The sequence below is a fragment of the Anabas testudineus genome, chromosome 18, assembly GCF_900324465.2.
Source record: "Anabas testudineus chromosome 18, fAnaTes1.2, whole genome shotgun sequence".
Taxonomy (NCBI): domain Eukaryota; kingdom Metazoa; phylum Chordata; class Actinopteri; order Anabantiformes; family Anabantidae; genus Anabas; species Anabas testudineus.
In genome coordinates, this window is record NC_046627.1 from 22,095,017 (window position 1) to 22,119,741 (window position 24,725).

A 24,725-nucleotide genomic window follows, 5' to 3' on the forward strand; every position below is an offset into this window, starting at 1 on the left:
ACTACAGTAAGTGGAGCTGCCACAGCTCCTCCTGGCTTGTTCTACCATGTTTGAAGAGATGATGAGTGCTGAGTACTGGTGCCATAGTTATTGTTCTTAATGTAAGAAACAGTTTCTGGAATTTACAGAAGAACTACAGAGACTCAGGTGAATCATTCTTTTGACGCATTTTGCTGTTTTTCTGTTATTCGGATTTCAAAACGCCATGCTGGATTAACATGTGCAGGCTGATTCATGTGAAAATGACTCATTGGGTGGATCAGCATGGTAAACAGTCTAAAAATAGACCTGATTCCGATTACTTCTTTAACTTTTTTCACTAGTTTTGTTTACATGCTGTAATGTCATGTTCAAGTGCATTTAAACCCCAAAGGAACAGAATTATAAAGTAGACATGTTTTTCCCATCAGAGATCACATCATGTCATCAGTCCTTGCTTCGATGCCCGAGGATCATTTCCAGTGTTCGATCTGTCTGAACATCTTCAGTGACCCGGTCACCACACCTTGTGGTCACAACTTCTGCAAGACCTGCCTCAGCGAGCGCTGGGACAACAGTGAGTTGTTCCACTGCCCGACGTGTAATAAAAGATTCTACGGGAGGCCAGAGATCTCCACAAACGTGGTCATTGCAGAGATTGCGGTGCAAATAAAGAAGAGAAAAGTGGAGATAACTGAAAGCACTGATGCGCCGTGGCAGGTGAAGTGCGACGTGTGCACAGAATTTAAGCTCAAAGCCATGAAGTCGTGCCTGGTGTGTGTGACGTCGTATTGCGAAGCCCACTTGGAACCTCACCAGAGAGTTCCCTCCTTGATGAGACACAAGTTGATCGACCCGGTGGAGGACCTGGAGGAGAGAATCTGCCAGAGGCATGAGAGGATCCTGGATCTTTTCTGCCGGGACGAGCAGGAGTGCATCTGTCTGCTGTGCAAAGAGACAGATCACAAAGATCATGAGACGGTGCCTGTAGAAGAAGAAGGGGCTCAGCAGAAAGTATGACAGTATATTTTATTTTAGTTCATTTTAACAGAACATCAGCTTAATTATGCTTAATCCCTGAAACTCTAACTCTTAGGAAACAATTGAGTCCAGAACAGCAAAGATCAAACTGATGATTGAAGAACGGCAGGAAAAGATAACAGAGTTTACATATTCTTCTGAAACGCGTAGAGTAAGTGCTGTGGCTAATTTTGTACATATGTAATATAAATTCACATCAATCCTAATTCTCTAACTGTGTGTTTTATTTATGTTATCATAGGAGAAAGCAGTCAAGGAGATGGATGACAGTGACACACTATTCAATACTCTGATGAGTCAAGTGCAAGAGATGCAAACTAAACTAAAATCAAACATCGAGAAGAAGCTCAAAAAATCACAAGACAAAGACGAAGCGACGATTCAAGAGCTGAACGATGAAATCAGAGAGCTGCAGAGACAGCACTCAGAGTTGGAGGAGCTTTCTCAGAGTGACGACCACCTTCAACTTCTGCTGGTTAGTCAACACACCTACAAGCCACAGACATTCGCTGCTACATAACGCAGTTGACAACGTCTGTTAAACACATACCTGTGCAACAGGTTTCTCTAATTACCTCCCTTTGTTTCCCCCCTTTGCATATTTTCCTCTGAAATTGCCTCTGCTAGGAAGAGATGCCAGGCCGGTTCAACACAGCACATATTTACAATATTTAAATGATTGAACACTTGACACTTGGTTTGTGGAGTTTAAAAAAATGAAAAGGGGAGAGATGGTTAGCTTTAAATAAATAACATAGCCCTGTGCCACTCACAGTCATGTGTTCGTGAATCATGTCAGACTTTGCAGGCCCTGAGGAAACAGCCCGACATGAGGGACTGGTCTAAAATGAGGCTTTACTCAGACCTGTGTGTGCAGACAGTGAGGAGAGCCATGTCTCATCTTGTGCAGGCGTTTCAAGCAGAACTGAAAACTCTGACAAACACGGGTAAGTGTCTGCTGCAGTAGTTTCATTTTTAACTTGGTCTCATGGGTCTCCATCAAATATGTTGTTGTGTTCTCACGTCTTACAGAAATAATCAGGATGAGACAATATAAAGGTAAGATCATACATGAATTCAGCACACTTCAAATCTAAATCAGTAATCATTGCTATGAATTTTAACTAAGTTGACCTTTTCAGAGTCTGTGACCTTTGACCCAGTCACTGCTGGTTGCCACCTTGTCATTTCGGATTTTGGCAAACGCCTGAAGTACTCGAAAAATGCCAGCTCTTCATCGTCTGATGAGAGGTTCAACTGTCCCATTGTTTTGGGGATGAAGGGCTTCACCTCCGGACGGCACTACTGGGAAGTCCAAGTGGGCCTGAGAAACGACTGGGATGTTGGTGTTGCCAAGGAAACAGTGTCAAGAAAAGGGGAATTCATTGTGACAAGAGAAAATGGATATTTTTCCATAGGAAAGACAGGTTTCGATTACGAAGTTAACCGCACACCCCACACAGTCCTCCACCTGTGTCCAAGGCCAAGAAATATAGGAATTTATGTGGACTATGAGGAAGGCAGAGTCTCCTTCTATGACGTGAACGAGAAGTTGCATATTTACTCTTTCACAGGAGAACATTTCACAGAGAAACTGTTCCCGTATTTCTATCTGCACAGTAAGGCAAAGAAATCAGAGCCTCTGCTTATTATCTCCATGGAGGGTCAACCGTCTATTTTTTCTCTCCTTCTCTCCCTCAAAAAACCTGAAAATGGTCCAACTCAGAACTCCAGTGATGTCCATTAAGATTAAAACCCATTGAAGCCAGGATGATGGATTGTTTTGTAATGGGAACATCAGTAAAGGCTTAAAAGGTCGGAGTATTTGAAATTAGCCATTTTAAAATCTGTCATGTTTGTGTCCCCACACATTGCTATGACTGTTATACATGGCATTTGTCAGCTATCATGTGCTGGCTAAAATTTTAACAACAATAAAAAGAAAGTTTGTTTTTTGGAAACTCTCTATATCCAGGGGACTGATTTCACCGTTTACCTATTTCTGTACAATCGTTCAGTGAACATTTGTTGACTTTCCTCACTTGAATAAATGCTGAGCAAGAGTTAAAGGTGTGTTTGCATTATTCATAAAATGAACATGTTGTGATGTCCTTTTTTGGAGGCTTCGCCCCCGCCTTATCAAACATTCAGAGGTTTACGAGCAAACAGGAAATGACAGAGTCCAACAGGTCTCCTCTCTTTCAACGCAGTGAGAGGCGTGTCTAGTAAACCAACCAGCTATCTACTGGCAAGAGTGTAACTCAACACTGTTGGAGCTTCAGGAAAGACAAACTAGTCGTTTCAAAAGAAAGGTATGTGAATTTTCAGTTTTCATTATCTAATGTTTCTAAGCAAAGTTTTGTTTACATAGACAAGTTAGATTGAAATAAGATATGTACACATTTCCAAGAAATGGTTACATTATCTAAGTTAGTGTATGAGTAAGTTTCAGTTTCCAACGTCAAGGGTGGAAGGATGACTGCCATGAATCCCAGATGAAAAATATATTTATATTATAATTACTTATAACGTGTGTATTTCTGACAACTTCACAGGCCGTCTGGAATTTGTTTTTATTCACGATAGCTCACAGCTTGATTCTGATTGGTCAGAGAATTTACAATATTTTGAAGTTACGAGCCTACAGGGCTCTGACGTAAGATCCTCGCCGCTTTTCTGAATGAGTAATATTTACTTTTCTGTGATTAAAACCAGATGTTATTAATTCCAGCTCTGTTAGCTTACAGCTCATAGTTGTCACAAGACACAGATACTACCATTTTGATCACTTTGAGCACATGGATTCTTGCATGTGTACTTACATAAAATTGTGTAACTTAAAGGAAACATCAATGCAACTCTGTGGACTATGGGCCAACTATCATGTCATCTACATCTAACACCAATAAACACTGCTCGGCTGACTCAGTAATAATAAAACTACAGTTAGGAAACCTTTGCCACATATGGTATGATGTAAGGCTGTGGAGATATTTTACAACTATGTAGTTCGCCATGCATGATCCCTCACTTATTTGCTGCGTTCATAGTTTTTTTGCTATAGTTCACAGCAATATATTTATTAACCTTGTCAGGTTTTACATACGTGTTGCTGGTTATCATGAGGTAGTTACCATTAGCTCATGATATCACGTTTGCTTTTGCACTGTAACAGTACTGTATCTTATTCTGGGAAAGAATTTCAGTGACCAAAAGTTCATTATTAGTTAAGTTAAGACTAATTTGTGTGTGTGCTAATACACGTCCTTGTTTTCTCTGCAGAGATACTGTAATCTGTGGAATGCACCCTCATTTGTGCATGGATGTACCGTGCCAAATCAGTTCACAGGCTGCTTTTATGTATATGTATGAACACGCCAGACGCTTGGGTCTGATCTAATGTCGGAGCCTCTCAAATGCTGCATCTGCCTGGATGAGTTCACCAGCCCTGCTACACTCCCCTGTGGACATTGCTTCTGCCTGGGTTGTGTAGGAGAATACTGGAGAACTAATCGGACCTATCAGTGCCCCCTCTGTAAGGCTGTGTTCCCGACCAGACCGCAGCTCAAAACTGACCAAACACTACAACCTAAAGATGCAGCTGTGCCTTTAAGAGCGGGAGAAGTTCCCTGCGATGTCTGCCCGGCAAAGCGTCAAGCAGTCAAGTCCTGCTTGGTATGCATGGCCTCATACTGTGACGCTCATCTGGAGTCACATTACCAGAGTGAAGACCTTGGACGCCATCTGCTGATCAGTGTGGTGAAGAACCTGGAGGACTGTGTGTGCAGACTGCATGGGAAGAAGTTAGAGAGGTTCTGCAGGAGCGATCAAACATTAATTTGTGCCATGTGTGCCCAGACAGAGCACAGACAACACAACATTATTTCTATTACGGGTGAAGCTTCAAAGAAGAAGGTAAAGCCTGGCGTGTGGGGTGTTGCTGAGTGAAGAACCTCCTCGTCAATAAAGTAACACAATGTAACGTTTGAGAAAAGAAATAACTATTCAATTTCAAATTAAAAGCTGAATTTGAAAGCAATAATAGTAATACCTTGACATGCATGTTTTACAGTATATGATTTCTGATGCACCCTCAACACTGCATAATGTGTGTTTCATGTTATAGAGACAGCTGAAAAACGTTTTCGGTGATTTACGATTACGCAAAATTGACTTGAGCAAAGTGAACCAGAAAACCAAACAGTGTAGAGGGGGAGTATAAACATCATTTCTATCACAGCAAAGCTGCAACATTTAGCTGACATGTGGGCTTAATTATAAGAAACAAGAACACAACCCATTCATGCAGAAAACACCACCCTTCATTTGAATATCATGTGACTATGTGTAGCATCATTGAGGAGGAAACATTAGAAATTACAATGACTTGAGTACTTTAGTTTCTTTAGTACACTCTATACACTGTTTTTAGCCATACCTTATAAACCCAACTCAACAGCAAGTGCTCCTTTGTATAATTCATCTTGTTTTCTGCTACAACAGTTCTGCTGATGTTCTGTTTTTCCACAGGTTAAGCTAAAAAGGAGAAAGACAAAACTCCAGCAAGCGATTCAAGATAAACTGAGCAAAGTGGAGAAAATCAAGCTCTCTTTAAACTTCTGCGGAAGAAATCAAAAAGAGGTACGATCTCAAAATAAACAGCAGATTCAACAGCTGGAAGAAGAAATCTCTGAGCTGCAGAGGAGAAACTATGAACTGGAGAAGCTCTTACACACCGAGGACGACCTCCACTTCCTACAGGTCTATGTCATGGTTGAAAGTCAACAGATCACTAATTAATAAATGAAAGAGCTTATTCACTTAATGAGTTAATAACAACCACTGATTTTTAATATGGTCTTTCTCTACGGAGATTTCTAAACACTGGTCAATGGTTTAAAGAGCACAAGCACTGGAACAATGTTTTTTTTTCTTTCTTTTCTATCATGTCTTTTCTTTTGAATCCATGGCCACATACATAGCTGGACAGAAAGTTTCCTTTAAAAGAATAGTAAGTAAGTAAGGTAATAGTTCATATAAAACCTTAATGAGAAACCTGGCAAGTCCAATTTCTGATCTCTGTGAGCTTGCACAACATGCACCACGCCCTGCGATAGAGCAACAGACTATTACCTTGGTCATTTGAATACCAATGTGCCTTTTGCGTAACGGAAGTGACGGGCTGGGCTTTTGAACAAAATGAAAAGAAGAAAGAAAGGAGAGACGCACACACACACACACACACACACACACACACACACACACACACACTAGATGGGAGCAAAGAGAAAAAGGTACTGAGCATGTACTGTAAGTACCTGAAAAGGTATTCAATAACATTACAGTCATTTATGTTTGTTTATTTTTTTAGGTGAATGGCATAAAATGACAGGCATGTTGTGTTTAATGCTAGTTCTCATCTCAGTTCAATGGTACTATTCTATGACTTTACAATGTGAAGTATATGATTTTAAAATATGCTAAATTAAACTCCATTGTGATCACTTGTGGTGTCAACCAGTGGGTTCGTGTAGTTCACTCTTACTGTTAGTCACTGATTGAGATTTACACCTCACCTTACAGCTAGACCAGCGTTGAAGTGTCATTTTATTGATGTGCAGAAAGATATAATTCGATTTTAAAATGAATTCTAATAAAATGATTAACATTATTTAAGAAAGGACATAAAGCAATCTCTAATTTTATTACCTACAAAAAACAATCCTGTGTCTTCAGCCCTGGTATCTGTAAGGCCCATAACAGAGATGACTAACTGGTTACAACAGTGATTTAGCTGATGCAAACTTTGTCACAAGAATATGTAATAAACAGAGTTTATCAGCAAAGATCTGGGACAGTCTCAGATTCCAGTGACGGCATAGCTGAGGTCAAAGTACTTAGTCAGTGCTACAGTATTGAGCCTCCTCTAATAAGGAGTGTTGAGCCCTCAGGTGGTAGGTGGAGTTGGGGTGGCAATGGGATGTTTAACTCCAGTGTTAACTTGCTAACTTTGCAAATTGCAGCATAAATATTTGTATAGTTTCATAAATAAAACTCATATGTGATCAACAACTATTTCTCAGTTAAGAAGCTCAAATGAATACTTAAAGAATACAATCATACGTACTGTGAATTAGCTAATGTTAAGTTTAATGTTAATATAAATTAAGTTGATTTAGTTTTAGTGTTGATAAGAGCATCATTCGTTGCTGTTTTGACATTTCTGATCAGCTTAGGTTATGTTTTTGATTGTTATGACCAAAAAAGAGGGAATATTTGTGGATTATGACAAATAAAAAGCCAACTCAATACATGTAGCTGCAAAAACATCCAATATTTGATTTGTGTGAACTTACTCAACATGTAACAAGCCCTAGAGATAATTTGGCTGGTTATTTGAATGCCGACATGCCTATTTGAATAAAGGAAGTGATGGGCTGCTCTTTTAAACAGAAATTAAATTTAAGCAAGAGAAGAGAGCTGAAAGGAAGGACACACTCACTAGGTGGAGGCAGAGAGAGAAAGAGACAGAAGCCTGTGATAAAAGGATCAAATCAGCAGCAGAATGGTCACATTACTCCATGTATCATATATCATTAATATCAACTAATAAGATGAAGAAGTGGAAGAAATAAGAAATTCTAATTTAAAATGCACTACAATTAAATTCCAGTGTGATGAGATTTGACATTTCAAACAGGGCGTTGCCTACATTCCTAATTGTTTAGTGGTGTATTTGTTCCATCGCTGTTGTTACACTTGTGCATGGATGTACAATATGTGATTTAAAACCTGAGGCAGTATTATCCAGGTCATGGGAGTGTCATCTTATACATATCGGCCTGTGTAGAAAGATACATGCTTTGTCATCTTGACTGTTGAAGTGTTTCCAATAATGAATGAATTAACCTAAATAAATACAGTAAACAGGTAAACATGTCTGTTAACAGTATCTGGTAGAGATATCTAATACAGGTGTTCGATGCTAAATAATAAATGTGTTGGGCTTGAATGACTCTGAGCTTGTGTATCTCAAGTTTTTTTCTTTGCTTCAGATTTTCAAACTTAAAAACACAATAGTTAATGTTAATTTTATGTTGTAGTCAAGGGTTTTCCCACCATTGTTTGAATTCCTATAGAACATAAACTCATAGTTCATTTCTATATTCAATTCAGGACCAAATGAACCCTCTTAAACCAGTTTCAAGTTTCTGAATGGAAAATCGTAATACTACATTAAGTAGGTTCGGCCTACACATGATGAATTACAGAAAAGCTCCACCAAACACAAACCCAGGGACTTTTTCATCTCAAATACTAAATCAAAACAAAATCAACATTTTCTAAATCAGTCAAGTTTGTTTTTCTCTGGAAAAATCCTGTGACACAGACAAGAACACAACACAGAAGACCACCCTGTAGCCACATAACTCATTGGTTCTTCTATAATATCTCTGGCCTTTTGAATGTAGATTAGCGATCTAGTCTCTCCTGTACAACCACTATTGTCTGTCTCAGCAGCAGTGTTTGAGTACTAATACTCAAAAGCACAACACAATGAATGTCTGTACATCTTTGAATGCTGGTGGGTTTGTACAATTATTCCTGTTTTGTTGTGTCAGTAGGATTCTTGGTTGAGTGTTTGTTCCTCACTCTGTTAATGACAAGAAGACATACTGTACAGGTAAATATGGTCAGATCAGTGGAACAGGAGAACGAAATGACAAGTTAGTTCACCTTAAACATTTACGACTTAACCAAGGGGAGATGGGATGTACACTGAATGAAAGGATATCAAAGAGAGAGCAGCATGATGGAAAGAATCAGTGGGAACTGGAAGATGGTTTTCTGCATGAACAGGTCGTGAAATGTGATCTGATCTTCACAAAAATCAACAAACATAGTGTTTCTGAGTTGATAAAACACAAACGGTCACGGTCTGTCAGGCCTTTAAAGAAGACATCCATTAAATATACAGAGAGGTGAAGGAAAGTGTTTTATTAATAGTTTGAGTCACCTTCCCGTAGAACTGGTTCAGCTCAGCCGTACTTGTAGGACGTCTGGTTCTATAAAGACATTAAACATCACGGGAAAACTCATTTCACTACCTTATCTGTGTGAAGTTGCACAACATGCAACACACCTTACAGCAGGCGGACGGGTGATTTGGTTTTTCATTTGAATGCCTCCCGTCTGCCTCTTAGGAAAAGGGAAGTGAGGGGCTGGACTTATGAATAGAAATGAAACCTAACAGAGAAAGAGGAACTAAAAGAAGGATCGACATGCACTAGATGGGAGTAGAGAGATAAAGAGAGGAGACACAAGCCTTGGAGAAAGACGGATTAGTGGCTAAACGGTAATCAAATCCTCCACGTACTGTTTTTTATAACAATACAGTCATTTATATGTCTTAATTTGTTCTGTTAAATGTTATTTTCTAACTCGGTTGACTGCTGGTTCAGTTACTTTACAACTTATAGTACTACCTTTTTAAAAATATGTCAAATTAAACCTTGGTGTTATCTCAGCTTTAAATCCAACAAATTCTTTACAAAAGAGTGTTTCTCAAGACTTTTATTAGTTCTGTAAGTTTCTATGAGTGTAGTTCAAGACACACACTTGAGGCTGAATTGTCTAGTGGGTGAGTGTCACTGATTTTGTTAATGTTTCTTTACACAGGAAATGTAAGTTCTCACACTGACATTTGAAATATATCCAATAATAAAAACTGTATATAATCTAAATATACATTTACATTTTTAACTACTTTATATCGCTGTGGGTGGTGTAGCGGCCATTGCCGGGGCAACACAGGGTTCAGGACATGTGAGCAGAAGTGAGGAGAGATCCTACGGTCAAACCTACAATTAGTGTGCAGTCTATTCTGCCTTCTGTGAGCACATTTTTTTTGTCTGCACAAGCAAACCTGTGTTAACTAGAGCAGAGCAGTTAAAGAAGGGACACAACATGACTAGTAGAGACACGAACTACATGCTGAATGCAGAATGATGACTGGACACAGACGTATTAATTCACTAATCTTTGTTTTTGATTCACAAACCAGAGACATATTGGTTCTTTGAGACACATTTTTACTTGTAACTTACTCTCAAAACTTCATTAATGACAAGCTTTAAATGCATGTAGAGGAAAAATAACCCTGAAACTGCTTCTGTTGAAGAGGTCATTGGATCACAGGAATAAAATCACACTTTTTTCAAAAGTAAAACTGCATTTTTACATCACTGTAGTTAGCAAAAAATTATTTTAGATAAGTTAAAAGAAATACAAATGATTGTTTGGTTAAAATAAAGAAACAGGGATCAGGGTTAGACAAAATCTAATTTGACTGTAGATAGGAAATAAAAGATAAAAAGTGATTTTAAGTTTAAGTTCAAGTTAGATGTTTTGTTTTCTCATCCATCCACTTCCTGACTTTTGCTTGAACCATTTTCTAGTAAGGACGTCCTCTAATTTTGTAAAAAGCAAAACCAATGACAGACTGATGATTTCAGCAGATTGATTGGTCACTGGAATTATTTTAGAATTGTGTTTAAACTCATGGTACTTTATTCATGCAGATCACGCAGATATGGCCTCCGCTCCTGCATCGCCTGAGGAGACCAGTCCACTGGAAAAGCATCTGAAATGCTCCATCTGCATGGAAACATTTGAGGATCCTGTCACTACAGTTTGTGGCCACTCATTCTGCAAGAACTGTCTGGAATTTAACTTTCTGTACAATGACAGGGTGTGTCCCCTGTGCAAGAAACATCTCAACAAAATCCCAGATGTGAACATCGTCCTGAGAGACATTTCCCAAGCGCAAAAGAAAATAAATCCTCCAGAAAAAAGTGATGATGAAGATGAAGTGCCCTGTGACATCTGCACAGAGAATAATCAGAAGGCTGAGAAGTCCTGCCTGGTCTGTCTGACCTCGTATTGTTCGGCACACCTGAAAAACCATTTGTCTTCCACAAGGTTAAAAGGTCACAAGTTGGTGCAACCTGTGAAGAACCTGGATGACAGGGCCTGTCTGAAGCACGGACGACCCTTGGAGCTGTACAGCAGGAAGCAGCAGAGGTGTATTTGTGTTCGCTGTCTGGAAGAAGGTCTAGGGGAAGTTGTCTCTACTGAAGATGAATGGGACAAGAAAAAGGTGAATTAGTATACAAAAGCCCCTGTTGTTGCTGATTCAGTCTTGATAGTACAGTACATGTACGTCACACACCAAAAAGTACACAACTGACAAAACATATTTGTTAAATTTGATTGTCTGATTCAGGGTGAACTTGAAAAAACCAACACAGTGTTACAAGATAAGATTGTGAAGAGACAAACACAGGTGGATGAGATTGATACATCACTGAAACAGTGCAAGGTGAGTTGCAATCAAGACTAATGATACAGATCCTTGACTCGGCTGAACTGCAAAGTCAAACAAACCAGTGTTCAAAGAATAAAGGAGGTGTGATGTCCATTAGACAACGTTTGATTTACTCACATGAAATGTAATTTATGGTATTTTTTAGGACCAGCTGGACAACGAATGGTGGGATATCGAAGCCGTGTTCTTAGCTGTAATTAGCGTTGTGGAGGAAGCCCAGGCGAGAGCTCTTCAGCCACTGAGGGAGAGGCGGAAGGTTGTGGAGAAAGAGGCAGCAGAGCTCAAAAATGAGTTGACGCAAGAGATCACACGCTTTCAAACAACCATATCTGAGCTAAAGGATATATCTACACTTGAGGATCACGTCCTCTTCCTGCAGGTGAGAGGAAACTTGGGATTTCAGCAATGTACAAACATGAAGTTCCTTTACAATGCTTTTTTTTTTTTATTAACCTTCAAATGATTTCTTCTAAATCAATGTTGCATTTTGCTGCTGCCTTTTTGGTTGAGCTCTTTGTATTCCTTTCTGTTTCCCAGAGTTTCCCATCTCTTCCGGACCTGGATAAAATTCGAGACTATGCAGAGGTGGAGTTCAACACATCACTGTCATTTGGGACCATGAGAAAAACAACAGCAATCATGATGCAACAAATTCAAGAGGAGCTAGAGAAGCTGACGTCTGCTGGTAATAATTCTGTTGTTAGTGGAAAATGCTAAAAGTTTAAATCTCGACTTTGATCTAAGGCTTTTTTTTTTCTCATGGCACAGAACTTAAGAGAATTTCAAAGTTTACAGGTACGTGATCTACTGTATACACAAAATGAAAAACATTTTAAAACTTTTTGGTTAAAACACTGATTTAGTTTCAACTTGTATCTAACAGTGGATGTAAAGCTGGATCCAGCTACTGCACACCAGCGCCTTGTGCTTTCTAATGATGGGAAGGAAGTGCAAGATGGAGGAGAGGACAAGGAAGCAGATGATTCCCCACAGAGGTTTGATCTGTTCGGCAGCATCCTGGGACTCAACAGCTTGACCTCTGGGAAGTCATACTGGGAGGTGGACGTCAGCAACAAGACAGGGTGGGATCTGGGTGTAGCAAGAGGCGATGCAAACCGCAAGGGGAAACTTTCTCTGAATCCAGACAACGGTTACTGGGTTATTGTACATTATGACGAGTGCAAGACCGCAGCCCTGACGGCTCCGCCCATTCGTCTTTCCCTGAACAACAAACCTGAGAAAGTGGGAGTGTTTGTGGACTATGAGGAAGAACTCGTCTCCTTTTACAACGTGACTGCTCAGACTCACATTTACTCATTTACTAAATGTCTGTTCAGTGGGGAGGTTTTCCCATATTTCAGTCCACATCTGAAACAAGATGAGAAAAATGCTGATCCTTTGATTATTTCTGCAGTAAAACTGTACGAACAGGACATGGATGAGTCATAAGGAATTGAAGCCTTTTCAAAAAACTAGTGGTGCTTGTTGTGAAATGGAAATTTCAGTTGTGGTAAATCCTGTAATTTGAGACGTCCAGTAGCTTATTATTTGTAATATAATGTATCTTGACGTTGCTCCACTACACCTAATGTAGCTACATTACTATCTTACCTACACATCATAGTAGTTTAGGTTGTGTCTGTGTAATAATTAAACCACAACAGTGTATTTACTGTAGCTCTACATGTTTCCTTAGCAATAACTCAAATTCAAGGTACTTTGGTGTAGAACAATCTTTTTGGGTAAACGTAAATTGATAAAACTGGTGCAATTAAAAAATGCTGTTAACACATTTACTAGCATACACACCCTTTGTTTTGACAAGAAACACCATGCAAACTGAAAAAACTTGAGGGTTACAAATAAAAAAACGGATGGTTATACTGTACATTATTTAGGACTGACCTGTGTACTACATGTCAAGTTACTGCAGCGGCACCAATTACAGATCCTAATCCTAATCCAAAATAAAACCAATGTTTTCAAATTCAAGCACATTTGTTTTTATTTTGCAAATCTTCCTGTGACTATGAGCCCCTCAGGGCTTCCATGAGAGATTTTATAACCCAATGTGGTTGAATCATGAGTTGGTTAGTGGTAGTGAAAGGTAGTGAGAGCGGTTGATTCTTTGCTATGGAAACGAAACTGAAAGTAGAAACAAGGAGCCGCAGATCGGCAAACATTGACAAACATTAGCAGCAGAGCGGGAAGTTGGGCTGTCAGAGGCAGGGCGGTAACACAACAAAGAAGAGTACCACGCCGTAGGTAGGTACTGTATTATTAAAACGTATTATTAAGCCTGTTATCTCTGGTTCTTTTTAATCCAGATTAATGATCCGTTGGTCTTAAACCAATTTAAGACATCCTTAGTTCCCCAACACAAAAAGCTTTTTGTTTATTGTTTTAATTTGTGTAAAAACCTGAAATGGTTGAATAATATCATTTATTTCTAGATTAACATATTTTATTAAGATTTATAGTATGTCTGCTGACTGTTACGTTTAAAGTTTTTATTCCAGTAGTTGTAGTTGAGAAGCTGTTTCCTGTGTGAGGTTGCAGTCCCCACGAAATGAAAAAAAAAAGCATTTAAGTAGAGCTTACATTGTTTATTTATTGGAAAACGACGAATAGAATAGAAACGAAGAGCCTTTATTATCATTGTACATCACATACACAGCGAAATTGGATGAGCTCAGTATCAGTATCAGAAAAAAAAAAAAAACATGCATGCCCCACACTAATCAGTGTCTCATAGTCACTGTCCACACATACATATTGCACATGTATTGTAGAAAGTCTGTGTGATCTGTGTATGAAAGTTAAGTAGTGTCCAGGAATAAAACCTGCTTTTCAGCCTATTTGTCCGGCTTCTTATGCTCCTGTATCTCTTGCCCGAGGGCAGGACAGTAAAGCGGCACTGACCAGGGTGTGAGTCATCTCTCAGGATTTTCCTGGAGGAAGTGGAGTCACTGTTGAGCCTTTTTAATCACCAGAGACGTGTCGGTTTTCCAGGTGAGGTCTTCTCGAGGTAAAGATTAAAACGCATTCGTATACTTAAATTTAAATTCTCAGTGAGAGTACATGTGTGTCAGCATGCACCATTAGCCATCTTCATCTGTTACCAGTAAGAAGGAAGAGATGCAGCATTAATCAGCAGCAGTGTTTTGTGAAATCACAGCAGAAATGAGCCTCCAGGTTTGTCACTGTGGTTGGTCCAAAGTCACAAGTCACCATGGCCTGAGAACTCACCAGGGGAAGATGGGATGTGCACTGAAAGGTGCCAAGGTTGCAGAGCGTGAACAGCAGTACATGTGGTCAACTGTGGGTCTTTCCTACGCTGAAAAGGACATCAGGATGGACGTCTACAGCTCTTTGAAGACAGACTCTTACTCAGACATGAGCCTCCAGGTTTGCCACTGCGGCTGGGCCAAAATGACGACTTACCAAGGTTTGAGAATTCATCAAGGGAAGATGGGATGCACGCCGAAGGGAATGAAGATCCAGAAGAGAGAGCAGTATGATGGGAAAGCTCAGTGGAAAGTTGAAGAGGAACACATCAAGCAGCAAATAACCAAGAGAACAATAAAAAAGGAGGTTTGTAACTATGCAAGTCTTTTCTGTTCTGCTGTTTATTCCAGACTGAAATATCTGAGTAACTACTGCCCAGGCTGCCACGTCTGCATCAGGATACACAGTCTCACTTCTTCCATCGATAGACAGTGGAAAAAATGTCCAGTTATCAACTAAAAAGTTTAGCTGTACTTTGTGCAAATTCACGTAACTGTGCTAACGTGACATGATAATGTGCTGGCCTTGACTTTTACAGCAAACGTTGCAGTGTGTCTTACAAAGCAGCTAGTATGATCTCAAGTGCTTGTTTTTAACTGTGTTGCAATTTACTTGCACACTTCCTATTTTAACCTGACAGATTGTGGCAGAGGCACCAGGCACCAAGCATCGCACCAGCTCGGCACTAACAACAGTGGCAATTAAGGAGGAATACAAATCATGTATGTACATAATTATAGCTTTAGTCAAAACAAGATTTTATAGTAATATGAAAACAGGGACAAGCTAATACAGGGACTGATCCTATCCTTTCAGATTCTGCAGCTTTTGCATCTTCACAGCGCTCTTCCCAAAAAGCCAGAAATTCCAAAGCCAGGTATGAGCTGCGGGATTTCTCGACACTTCCACAGGTGAGGCAAAAATATTCATAGTGATAATTCTCTGATGTGACAGTGACAAAGTATGAAAAGTAACATATACATGGGAAAAAAAACAATCTTTCAGGTGAATAGATCAGTCGGGGAGAATCCAACACCAGCACACTTGGAAGCAGTTGTCCGACCTAAGGATAAAAAAATAAATCGACAAACATCATCACAGGTACTTAACAGTTCATTTAAATGCTATAGTTCAAATTTCACTTTACAAATTTGTTTGTCTTTTTGTCTTGTTAGATATCAGAGAGTGGAGGAAAGATAGGAAATTTGTGTAAAGTCAAGAAGGAGCCCAAATCACGTATGTACCGGTTTATTCAAGAAGAAGATGGTAACGACATGAACAATATAAAGAAACAATGGTTAAAACTCATATTCTCATTTTGTTTCAGCTCCTATGATGCCACAGCACTCTTCCCATACAGCCACGATCTCAAAACCAAATCATCTGCTGCAGGATGTCACTAATGTGCAGGTTGCGCAGACTTGCCGTAATTTTCAACTATAAAATTATCATTTTTATTTATTTTTATTTGCCGCACCACATCATTTTATTTTATTGTTTTCAGAAGTACAGTGTAACAGGAGTGAACAAGTTGTACTGTTCTATTTCTCAGGTGAACAAAGTGGTCAGGAAGCCTCCACCCCCAGTTCCAGTTCATAGGGAGAATATCAGGAAGGATCAAATGTTGTCACAGGTAATTTACTTTATCAGACCACTTGTTTCAACTTGAATTTCTAGTTCTTTTTATTCTTAGCTTATTTTTAAGACAAACAATTTATAACAAACACCATGAGTTATAGCAAAAGTCGAATTTTATTCACGTCATGTTAAAACATGCTACTATAAAAAGTCTTGGTAACAAATTTTACTGCTTCGTTTTTACTTGTCAGAATGTTCCAGTGCCACCAAGAATTAACTTTGCAAGTGCAGCTACGATCAAGGAGGAACCCAAACCATGTATGTACAGCCTCACGGTTTATTCAATAACAGTCTGTAAAAAATCAGGTTTTACTTTACTTTATTAAACCCTTTCCTTTATTGCAGTTTTTCCAATTTCACAACAGTCTTTCCAAAGAGTCACACCCTCCACCTCAGGTAGTCAGCTGCAGGATTTCTGCACTGGTCAGCAGGTAAAACAGATTCGTACACAGTATGTTCTCTGTAACATGCACCAATTTTCCTTTATCAGTGTTACTTTGTAAATGTATTAACATCCATCTTTCAGGTGAATAGACTGAGCAGGGAGCCTCCACCACATCCACCTTTAGCAGCAGTAGCCCAGGCTCAGAAGAAACATAGGAAGGATTCAACTTTGTCTCAGGTGTGATAATTAAACACTTCTTTAAATCCTGCAGGATACATTTTACTGGCTTTTAGTGATTCTTAACATCTCTAACACTCATCCTGATTTTATTAGTTTAGACATGAACTATATCAAAGGCTGTACATGAGTCATTTTAGTCTCAGCTGTCCACAGACGGGTAGTTTGTGTTTTTCATTTTCATTTTCAAGATGAAATTGATCGATTTTGTAAATCCTGTCATTACAGCATTTATCACTGGAGCAATACAACAGTGGATATTAAGAATAATGAATATTAACATGTTTCAAGAAACCTGTTTTATTAATATTGTAACTTTCTCTAACAGAACACACAAGATTCAACAACCACCTACACCCACATGGATTATGCAACAGAAGAAGCTGCAGCAAAAGAGGATCCCAAATCATGTACGGGTTTGTTGAACACAGGGAACTGACACGTAATCAGGAAACAATAAACATTTACTCTTTCTTTTCTTTCTCTTCAGCAAATGAGATCTCAGAGCCCGACTTCTCCACTGGCTTTACGGTACAGCAGACTCTTGATTTGGTGTAATATCTTGTGGAGCAAATGTATCTGACATAAGATAAGATAAGATAAGATAAGATAAGATAAGATAAGATAAGATGAGATGAGATGAGATGAGATGAGATAAGATAAGATGAGATGAGATGAGATGAGATGAGATGAGATGAGATGAGATGAGATGAGATGAGATGAGATGAGATAAGATAAGATTTATTAATCTCAGAGGAGTATGTTTGCACACATTCTTTGCCGACACATCAGAAAGAAGAGTGCAAAGCTTTAAGTTTAAGTCATTCAGTGATTTTTCAGGTGCAGGAACTGGCCCAGATGTTTTCAGCCTCCACTATTCAGGCGACCGCAGTCCAACCAAAGAAGAAACACAGAGAGGAACCAAAAGTGGTAAAATGTGCAAACATCTAATCAAATGTTTTATTTTCTACTCATTGATGTGTGAGATGGTCACTATTGCATTTTTTGTACCAGTTTAGTTTTTTGTGATCTTGTTTCATAGTTAGTTAGTTGATATCAGAAACATTTGATTTGTTTCAGGTGAAGCTACAGGTTCAAACGTTTTCAGCTGCCACAGACCGGGAAGCAGCAGCCCGACCAAAGGAGGAAGACAGGGAGACTCAACAGATGTCACAGGTATATTTCCATCTTTACTAATGTGGTGTTTCCATCACATCCCCAACATGTCAACTGAATGACCTGCCAAGAAATATTCCACAGTAGGGGTTCTCAGAAAAAAAACGTACTGCCATGAATCCATGTCACACTGGATTCTAGGAAATTGTCAGAGGCGTTTTCCACTGTAACCTGACGCATTTTTTGTGTTGTACATTCATTGATGAAAAAAAGTTGAAGCATTGCAAAAAAATATATCTATATCTGTTTTATTGTTGTATCACAAATACAAATAACAAATGATTTACATGATAAAAACCTTCAACCTTTCTCCATCATTAGGTGCCAGATAGGAAAAGTGTTGCTACCCAAAGGAATCCCTTTGGGCAACAAACCACAGTAACAAAGGATCCCAAACCACGTATGTTTCACTTTATAAATCTGTTTGTCTTTTTGTCTTGATTAGATATCAGAGGGTGGAGGAAAGATAGGAAATTTGTGTCGAATCAAGAAGGAGCCCAAATCACGTATGTACGCAGTTTACTCAAGAAGAAGATGGTAACGACATGAACAATATAAAGAAACAATGGTTAAAATTCACATTCTCATTTTGTTTCAGCTCCTATGATGCCGCAGCACTCTTCCCATACAGCCACGATCTCAAAACCAAATCATATGCTGCAGGATGTCACTTATGTGCAGGTTCCACAGACTTGCTGCAATTTTCAACTATAAAATTATTATTTTTATTTATTTTTATTTGCCGCACCACATCATTTTATTTTATTGTTTTCAGAAGTACAGTGTAACAGGAGTGAACAAGTTTTACTGTTCTATTTCTCAGGTGAACAAAGTGGTCAGGAAGCCTCCACCCCCAGTTCCAGTTCACAGGGAGAATATCAGGAAGAATCAAATGTTGTCACAGGTAATTTACTTTATCAGACCACTTGTTTCAACTTGAATTTCTAGTTCTTTTTATTCTTAGCTTATTTTTAAGACAAACAATTTATAACAAACACCATGAGTTACAGCAAAATCAAGTTAAGTAGGCTGTTCACAAAGCACATAGAAATTGTATTGATGTCATGTTAAAACATGCTACTATTAAAAGTCTCGGTAACAAATTTTACTGCTTCGTTTTTACTTGTCAGAATGTTCCAGTGCCACCAAGAATTAACTTTGCAAGCGCAGCTACTATCAAGGAGGAACCCAAACCACGTATGTACAGCCTCACGGTTTATTCAATAACAGTCTGTAAAAAATCAGGTTTTACTTTACTTTATTAAACCCTTTCTTTTATTGCAAAGTCTCTTTCAAAGACTCTTTCCAAAGAGTCACAACCTCCACCTCAGGTAGTCAGCTGCAGGATTCCTGCACTGGTCAGCAGGTAAAACAGATGCGTATACATGATGTTCTCATTTTGTAACATGCACCAATTTTCCTTTATCATTGTTACTTTGTAAATGTATTAACATCCATCTTTCAGGTGAATAGACTGAGCAGGGAGCCTCCACCACATCCACCTTTAGCAGCAGTAGCCCAGGCTCAGAAGAAACATAGGAAGGATTCAACTTTGTCTCAGGTGTGATAATTAATAATAATAAACACTTTTTTAAATCCTGCAGGATACATTTTACTGGCTTTTAGTGATTCTTAACACCTCTAACACTCATCCTGATTTTATTAGTTTAGACATGAACTATATCAAAGGCTGTACATGAGTCATTTTAGTCTCAGCTGACGGGTAGTTTGTGTTTTTCATTTTCATTTTCAAGATGAAATTGATCGATTTTGTAAATCCTGTCATTACAGCATTTATCACTGGAGAAATATAACAGTGGATATTAAGATTAATGAATATTAACATGTTTCAAGAAACCTGTTTTATTAATATTGTAACTTTCTCTAACAGAACACACAAGATTCAACAACCACCTACACCCACATGGATTATGCAACAGAAGAAGCTGCAGCAAAAGAGGATCCCAAATCATGTACGGGTTTGTTGAACACAGGGAACTGACACGTAATCAGGAAACAATAAACATTTACTCTTTCTTTTCTTTCTCTTCAGCAAATGAGATCTCAGAGCCCGACTTCTCCACTGGCATTACGGTACAGCGGACTCTTGATTTGGTGTAATATCTTAAGAGATAAGATAAGATAAGATATTCTTTATTGATCCCACATTGGGGAAATTCAATTGCTACAGCAGGTCAGTGCAAAAAGAACAACAGCAATGTGCAAAAAGAATGAGAGGGTGTGCAAAAATACAAAAGTAATAAACATTTAACGAGAATCTACAACTATATACACTATTACGACTTAACATATATAATATGTTATACGTAATAAAAAATAAATAAAATAAAGTAAAAACAATACAGTCAGATGGGCTATGGACCGGTTTTGTACATGTATATTTAAACTGTGGCATTGTACAGTCTAACAGCTGTGGGAATGAATGACCTGCGGAACCGCTCCTTCCTACATGGAGGGTGTAACAGTCTGCAACTGAAGGAGCTGCTCAGTGCCTCCACTGTCCGATGTAGTGGGTGAGAGGTGTTGTCCATGATGGATGTCAGCTTGGCCAACATCCTCCTTTCACCCACTTCCTCCACAGAGTCCAGTGGACAGCCCAGGACAGAACTGGCCCTCCTGACCAGCTTGTTGAGCCTCTTTCTGTCCCGGTCTGTGCTGCCTGCTCCCCAGCAGACCACGCCGTAGTGAATAGCAGAGGCTACCACAGAGTCATAAAAAGTGTGTGGAGCAAATGTATCTGACATAACATAAGAAAAGACAAGACAAGACAAGACAAGACAAGATAAGATAAGATAAGATAAGATAAGATAAGATAAGATAAGATAAGATAAGATAAGATAAGATAAGATAAGATAAGATAAGATAAGATAAGATAAGATAAGATAAGATAAAATAAGATTTATTCATCTCAGAGGAGTATGTTTGCCGACACATCAGAAAGAAGAGTGCAGCAGGTTAAGTCATTCAGTGATTTTTCAGGTGAAGGAACTGGCCCAGATGTTTTCAGCCTCCACTGTTCAGGCGACCGCAGTCCAACCAAAGAAGAAACACAGAGAGGAACCAAAAGTGGTAAAATGTGCAAACATCTAATCAAATATTTTATTTTCTTCTGTGTGAGATGGTCACTATTGCATTTTTTGTACCAGTTTTGGTTTTTGTGATCTTGTTTCACAGCTAGTTAGTTGATATCAGAAACATTTGATTTGTTTCAGGTGAAGCTACAGGTTCAAACGTTTTCAGCTGCCACAGACCGGGAAGCAGCAGCCCGACCAAAGGAGGAAGACAGGGAGACTCAACAGATGTCACAGGTATATTTCCATCTTTACTAATGTGGTGTTTCCATCACATCCCCAACATGTCAACTGAATGACCTGCCATGAAATATTCCACAGTAGGGGTTCTCAGAAAAAAAACGTACTGCCATGAATCCATGTCACACTGGATTCTAGGAAATTGTCAGAGGCGTTTTCCACTGTAACCTGACGCATTTTTGTATCGTACATTCATTGATGAAAAAAAGTTGAAGCATTGCAAAAATATATATCTATATCTGTTTTCTTTTGCAACCGCAATTGAAAATACTCAAAGCAATCAGTTTCTTAACAAATGCTTTACATTATAAAAACCTTCAACCTTTCTCCATCATTAGGTGCCAGATAGGAAAAGTGTTGCTACCCAAAGGAATCCCTTTAGGCAACAAACCACAGTAACAGAGGATCCCAAACCACGTATGTACAGTAGCTGTGTTGTGGTTTAATAAATGCAGGAAATTCTTATATAAACATGAAAATTAAGGAAATGTGGTTGACACTGTGATTTTTCTGCAGCTTGTGAAAGTGCACAGCTCTCAGATTTCCCCACTGGTATAAAGGTACACATTTCCCATTGTGCTCTACAATATTGAAGCCTTTTTATTATCGACAAGCTACGTGTGTAAAGCAACCAGCCAGCATCTGTCTGCAGCCTGTACTTAGTGTTTGACTTTTTTTCAGGTGAAGGACCAGGCCAGGATATTTTCAGCTACCGCAAGACAGGAAACAGTTGTTCTGGAGAAGGAGAAACACAGAGAGGAACCAAAACTGACACAGGTGGTAAACCGTCTGTAAATATAATATTTCACCTCACTGAGGTGTCAGCACAAAGAAACATTAATACACAACATACAGGCCTGGTTTAGTTATTTTAGTGTTGAAACATTTTGCCTCATTCCTGTTTTCAGTTTCTCAACAGTTATAGCCTTTATCAGACATAAAAGTTTTAATTGTCACAGCTATTTAATATTGGTTTTTGGCCTTGTCCTTTGTTATTAAAATAAGTTGTTGCATGTTCATTAAGGTGGCTGCTACAGTATGTTGGTAGGAAGAGACTGATGCAGGGTATTTGAGGCGCTGCCTTGATATACTAAATAATTAGTTGGACATTTTTGTGTTGTCTTTCAGGTAAAGATACAACCCCAGAAACTGTCGTCAACCACAGCTCAGGACACAGCAGTCCACACAGAGGAAAACGGCGAAAAGGATACAGGCAAAACCCAGGTAGTGTCCCTGTTTTACTGTTGTGAGCAGTGCTAGCTGTGTTGCTCTTGTAAAGACAAAGTAGATCAGTGGTCAGTGCTGTGGTCCAAATATTTAACATATTTTAAATTATTTCGGTTCACCTGATGAATCATAACGTCATTAGTACCTCCCTGATTTCACCTCTCGTGCCAAACGCTACTGCCATTTTGCTTGTGCACGATATCCAGATTTCTACGTGTACTTATTGTAGCTAATGATTAAAGGAAAAAGAAGGCAAAATCCCAGATGACCTAAAACACAAGAACCAGATGAAAGAAGAGAAGATGGCTGTTTGCCGATCATACATAAACATCAAGGTGAGCTGCACTGGGGATTTTTTTTTACCTTTTGGTTTTGTGTTTTATTATTTTCTCATCAATGTGATTTAAAATCTACACTAGGACACAGCACAGCCTCATCAGGGCAGTTTGGACCCTTTGCGCATGGCTTTGTGGCAGCGGATCGATGATGTGTTCTCAGATATGATGAACGTTGTGGAGGATGCCAAGCAGAAGTCCCACAACCTTCCAATCTCCACCCTGAGAACTACAACAACGACAATGATGGAACAAATTCACCAGAAACTGGATAAACTTTCCTCTGTTGGTGAGTTCAGCAGTCATTACATTTCTCTTATTTGTGTTGCTTTTTAACTTTTTAACCAAAACGTGTATTTTCCCCACAGAACTTAAATGGATTTCCAGGTTTTCAGGTGTGTGTGTGTTTCTAATTATGTGAAAGTTATAAAAGATCTGGAGACAATATTGTTTAAGTTCAGTGTGGAGTGTGAGGGTGTTTCTGTTTATGTCTTATCTTAATTCAACTACAGTGGATATAAAGCTGGATCCAACCACTGCACACCGATGCCTCGTTTCTGAGGATGGGATGAAAGTGATTGATGGATCAGAGAATCAGGGAGCTTGTGATACTTCAAGGAGTCCTGGCAGCATCCTGGGGCTCAACAGCCTGCCCACTGGGAAGTCTTACTGGGAAGTGGAGGTCAGCAACAAGAGCGGGTGGATTCTCGGAGTAGCAGGAGGCAACGCAAAGCGCAAGGGGAAACATGACCTGAGCCCAGATAACAGTTTCTGGGTTATTGCACACTATGAAAACAATGAGTACACCACCCTGACAGCACCACCTGTTCGTCTTTCCCTGAAAGAGAAACCACAGAAAGTCGGAGTGTTTGTGAACTACAAGGAGCGTTTTGTGTCCTTCTATAATGTGATAGCTCAGTCTCACATCTACTCTTTTACTGAGTGCTCATTCACTGGAGAAATCTTCCCCCATTTCAGTGTCCACAGTTAAGGGGGTGGTTTAACTGCTGATCCTCTGATCATCTCATCTGTGAAACACCAGTAATTATACAGCAGACACCACTCTTTTAGAGTTTACAGTGATTCATGCACAGCTTTAAAAACTAAACTGTGCAAAGTCAAGGGCCGTTTTAGGACAGTGTGTTTCCATTTTCTGTGTTTTATGGGAAAATCATGAGAGATTTAGAAAAACAGAGTGAAGCAGCTGAGCTGCAGCTTTTTTAATGTATAGTTGTAGTTTAGTCTAAAAACCTTTCTAAGCTAACTCAGGTTATTTCATCTTCACACATCAGATTAAAACCAGTTGTCTTTGTGTACAATACGTTTTCAGCGTAGTCGCAGCAGTCTTTTTGACTTTTTTTTATTCAAAATTTTTTTTTACTGACCATTATACTTGAACTGCTGTTACAGTACTTTGCTTAAAGATTTATCTAAATGTGACATTTAAAAGCTACAGTATCATTTCATATAGTTGTGTTATGTTTTCCTGTGTATTTGATATCGGAAATAAATTTGTAATGTTGGAAAATGTGCCAGGAGCCCAAGGGAAGTCAGTGAAGTGGGTTTTTTGTATCAAACCTTTCGCTGTTTATATGCTTGAGATTAAAGTCAAGTCAAAACTTGTCTTAGATATCTCCGCACCTCATTTATTGTTAACTTTAATCATGTCTGACACATTTCTACAACTCACACACAACACA

The 24,725-nt window shown here is 39.0% G+C and overlaps 4 protein-coding genes across 8 annotated transcripts; all 4 read left to right on the forward strand.

The window, feature by feature from the left end:
* The first annotated feature begins 51 nt into the window (after positions 1-51).
* On the forward strand, positions 52-3,070 carry LOC113157186 (E3 ubiquitin-protein ligase TRIM39-like). Its single transcript, XM_026352504.1, has 7 exons — positions 52-147; positions 411-993; positions 1,076-1,171; positions 1,262-1,495; positions 1,820-1,967; positions 2,053-2,079; positions 2,163-3,070. Exons 2-7 carry the CDS (start codon positions 421-423, stop codon positions 2,765-2,767), a joined length of 1,683 nt encoding a protein of 560 aa, XP_026208289.1. The 5' UTR covers positions 52-147; positions 411-420; the 3' UTR covers positions 2,768-3,070.
* Positions 3,071-3,259: 189 nt separating this feature from the next.
* On the forward strand, positions 3,260-8,022 carry LOC113157325 (E3 ubiquitin/ISG15 ligase TRIM25-like). Its single transcript, XM_026352750.1, has 3 exons — positions 3,260-3,332; positions 4,303-4,935; positions 5,551-8,022. Exons 2-3 carry the CDS (start codon positions 4,420-4,422, stop codon positions 5,818-5,820), a joined length of 786 nt encoding a protein of 261 aa, XP_026208535.1. The 5' UTR covers positions 3,260-3,332; positions 4,303-4,419; the 3' UTR covers positions 5,821-8,022.
* Positions 8,023-9,166: 1,144 nt separating this feature from the next.
* Positions 9,167-12,865, forward strand: LOC113157324 (E3 ubiquitin-protein ligase TRIM39-like). Its single transcript, XM_026352749.1, has 7 exons — positions 9,167-9,376; positions 10,602-11,179; positions 11,306-11,401; positions 11,553-11,786; positions 11,945-12,092; positions 12,176-12,202; positions 12,291-12,865. Exons 2-7 carry the CDS (start codon positions 10,613-10,615, stop codon positions 12,854-12,856), a joined length of 1,638 nt encoding a protein of 545 aa, XP_026208534.1. The 5' UTR covers positions 9,167-9,376; positions 10,602-10,612; the 3' UTR covers positions 12,857-12,865.
* Positions 12,866-13,552: 687 nt separating this feature from the next.
* LOC113157322 lies at positions 13,553-24,648 on the forward strand. Of its 5 annotated transcripts, none has more exons than XM_026352742.1 (34): positions 13,553-13,672; positions 14,305-14,419; positions 14,586-15,001; positions 15,336-15,417; positions 15,512-15,606; positions 15,701-15,796; positions 15,871-15,931; positions 16,023-16,105; positions 16,248-16,328; positions 16,525-16,591; positions 16,679-16,764; positions 16,860-16,955; positions 17,284-17,365; positions 17,446-17,486; positions 17,796-17,885; positions 18,036-18,131; positions 18,577-18,637; positions 18,730-18,812; positions 18,955-19,035; positions 19,262-19,328; positions 19,418-19,497; positions 19,597-19,692; positions 20,023-20,104; positions 20,185-20,225; positions 21,132-21,221; positions 21,365-21,460; positions 21,802-21,880; positions 21,980-22,023; positions 22,145-22,240; positions 22,592-22,687; positions 22,933-23,025; positions 23,110-23,314; positions 23,394-23,420; positions 23,538-24,648. In XM_026352742.1, exons 3-34 carry the CDS (start codon positions 14,591-14,593, stop codon positions 24,014-24,016), a joined length of 3,363 nt encoding a protein of 1,120 aa, XP_026208527.1. In that variant the 5' UTR covers positions 13,553-13,672; positions 14,305-14,419; positions 14,586-14,590; the 3' UTR covers positions 24,017-24,648. The 5 variants fall into 5 exon arrangements, with proteins under 5 accessions (XP_026208527.1, XP_026208532.1, XP_026208528.1 ...); XM_026352747.1 differs by having other exon boundaries at positions 14,589-15,001; XM_026352743.1 differs by having other exon boundaries at positions 13,585-13,672; positions 14,310-14,419.
* Positions 24,649-24,725: the final 77 nt, after the last annotated feature.

Excerpts from the sequence above, each read along its gene's own strand:
- LOC113157186 (XM_026352504.1), top strand. The coding sequence starts at position 421 with ATGTCATCAGTCCTTGCTTCGATGCCCGAGGATCATTTCCAGTGTTCG. Across the intron at positions 1,496-1,819 it reads ACCACCTTCAACTTCTGCTG|ACTTTGCAGGCCCTGAGGAA; the intron begins GTTAGTCAACAC and ends GAATCATGTCAG. Across the intron at positions 2,080-2,162 it reads CAGGATGAGACAATATAAAG|AGTCTGTGACCTTTGACCCA; the intron begins GTAAGATCATAC and ends TGACCTTTTCAG.
- LOC113157325 (XM_026352750.1), top strand. The coding sequence starts at position 4,420 with ATGTCGGAGCCTCTCAAATGCTGCATCTGCCTGGATGAGTTCACCAGC. Across the intron at positions 4,936-5,550 it reads GTGAAGCTTCAAAGAAGAAG|GTTAAGCTAAAAAGGAGAAA; the intron begins GTAAAGCCTGGC and ends GTTTTTCCACAG.
- LOC113157324 (XM_026352749.1), top strand. The coding sequence starts at position 10,613 with ATGGCCTCCGCTCCTGCATCGCCTGAGGAGACCAGTCCACTGGAAAAG. Across the intron at positions 11,180-11,305 it reads ATGAATGGGACAAGAAAAAG|GGTGAACTTGAAAAAACCAA; the intron begins GTGAATTAGTAT and ends TGTCTGATTCAG. Across the intron at positions 11,787-11,944 it reads ATCACGTCCTCTTCCTGCAG|AGTTTCCCATCTCTTCCGGA; the intron begins GTGAGAGGAAAC and ends TCTGTTTCCCAG.
- LOC113157322 (XM_026352742.1), top strand. The coding sequence starts at position 14,591 with ATGAGCCTCCAGGTTTGTCACTGTGGTTGGTCCAAAGTCACAAGTCAC. Across the intron at positions 15,932-16,022 it reads CAAGAAGGAGCCCAAATCAC|CTCCTATGATGCCACAGCAC; the intron begins GTATGTACCGGT and ends ATTTTGTTTCAG. Across the intron at positions 21,881-21,979 it reads AACAGAGGATCCCAAACCAC|CTTGTGAAAGTGCACAGCTC; the intron begins GTATGTACAGTA and ends ATTTTTCTGCAG.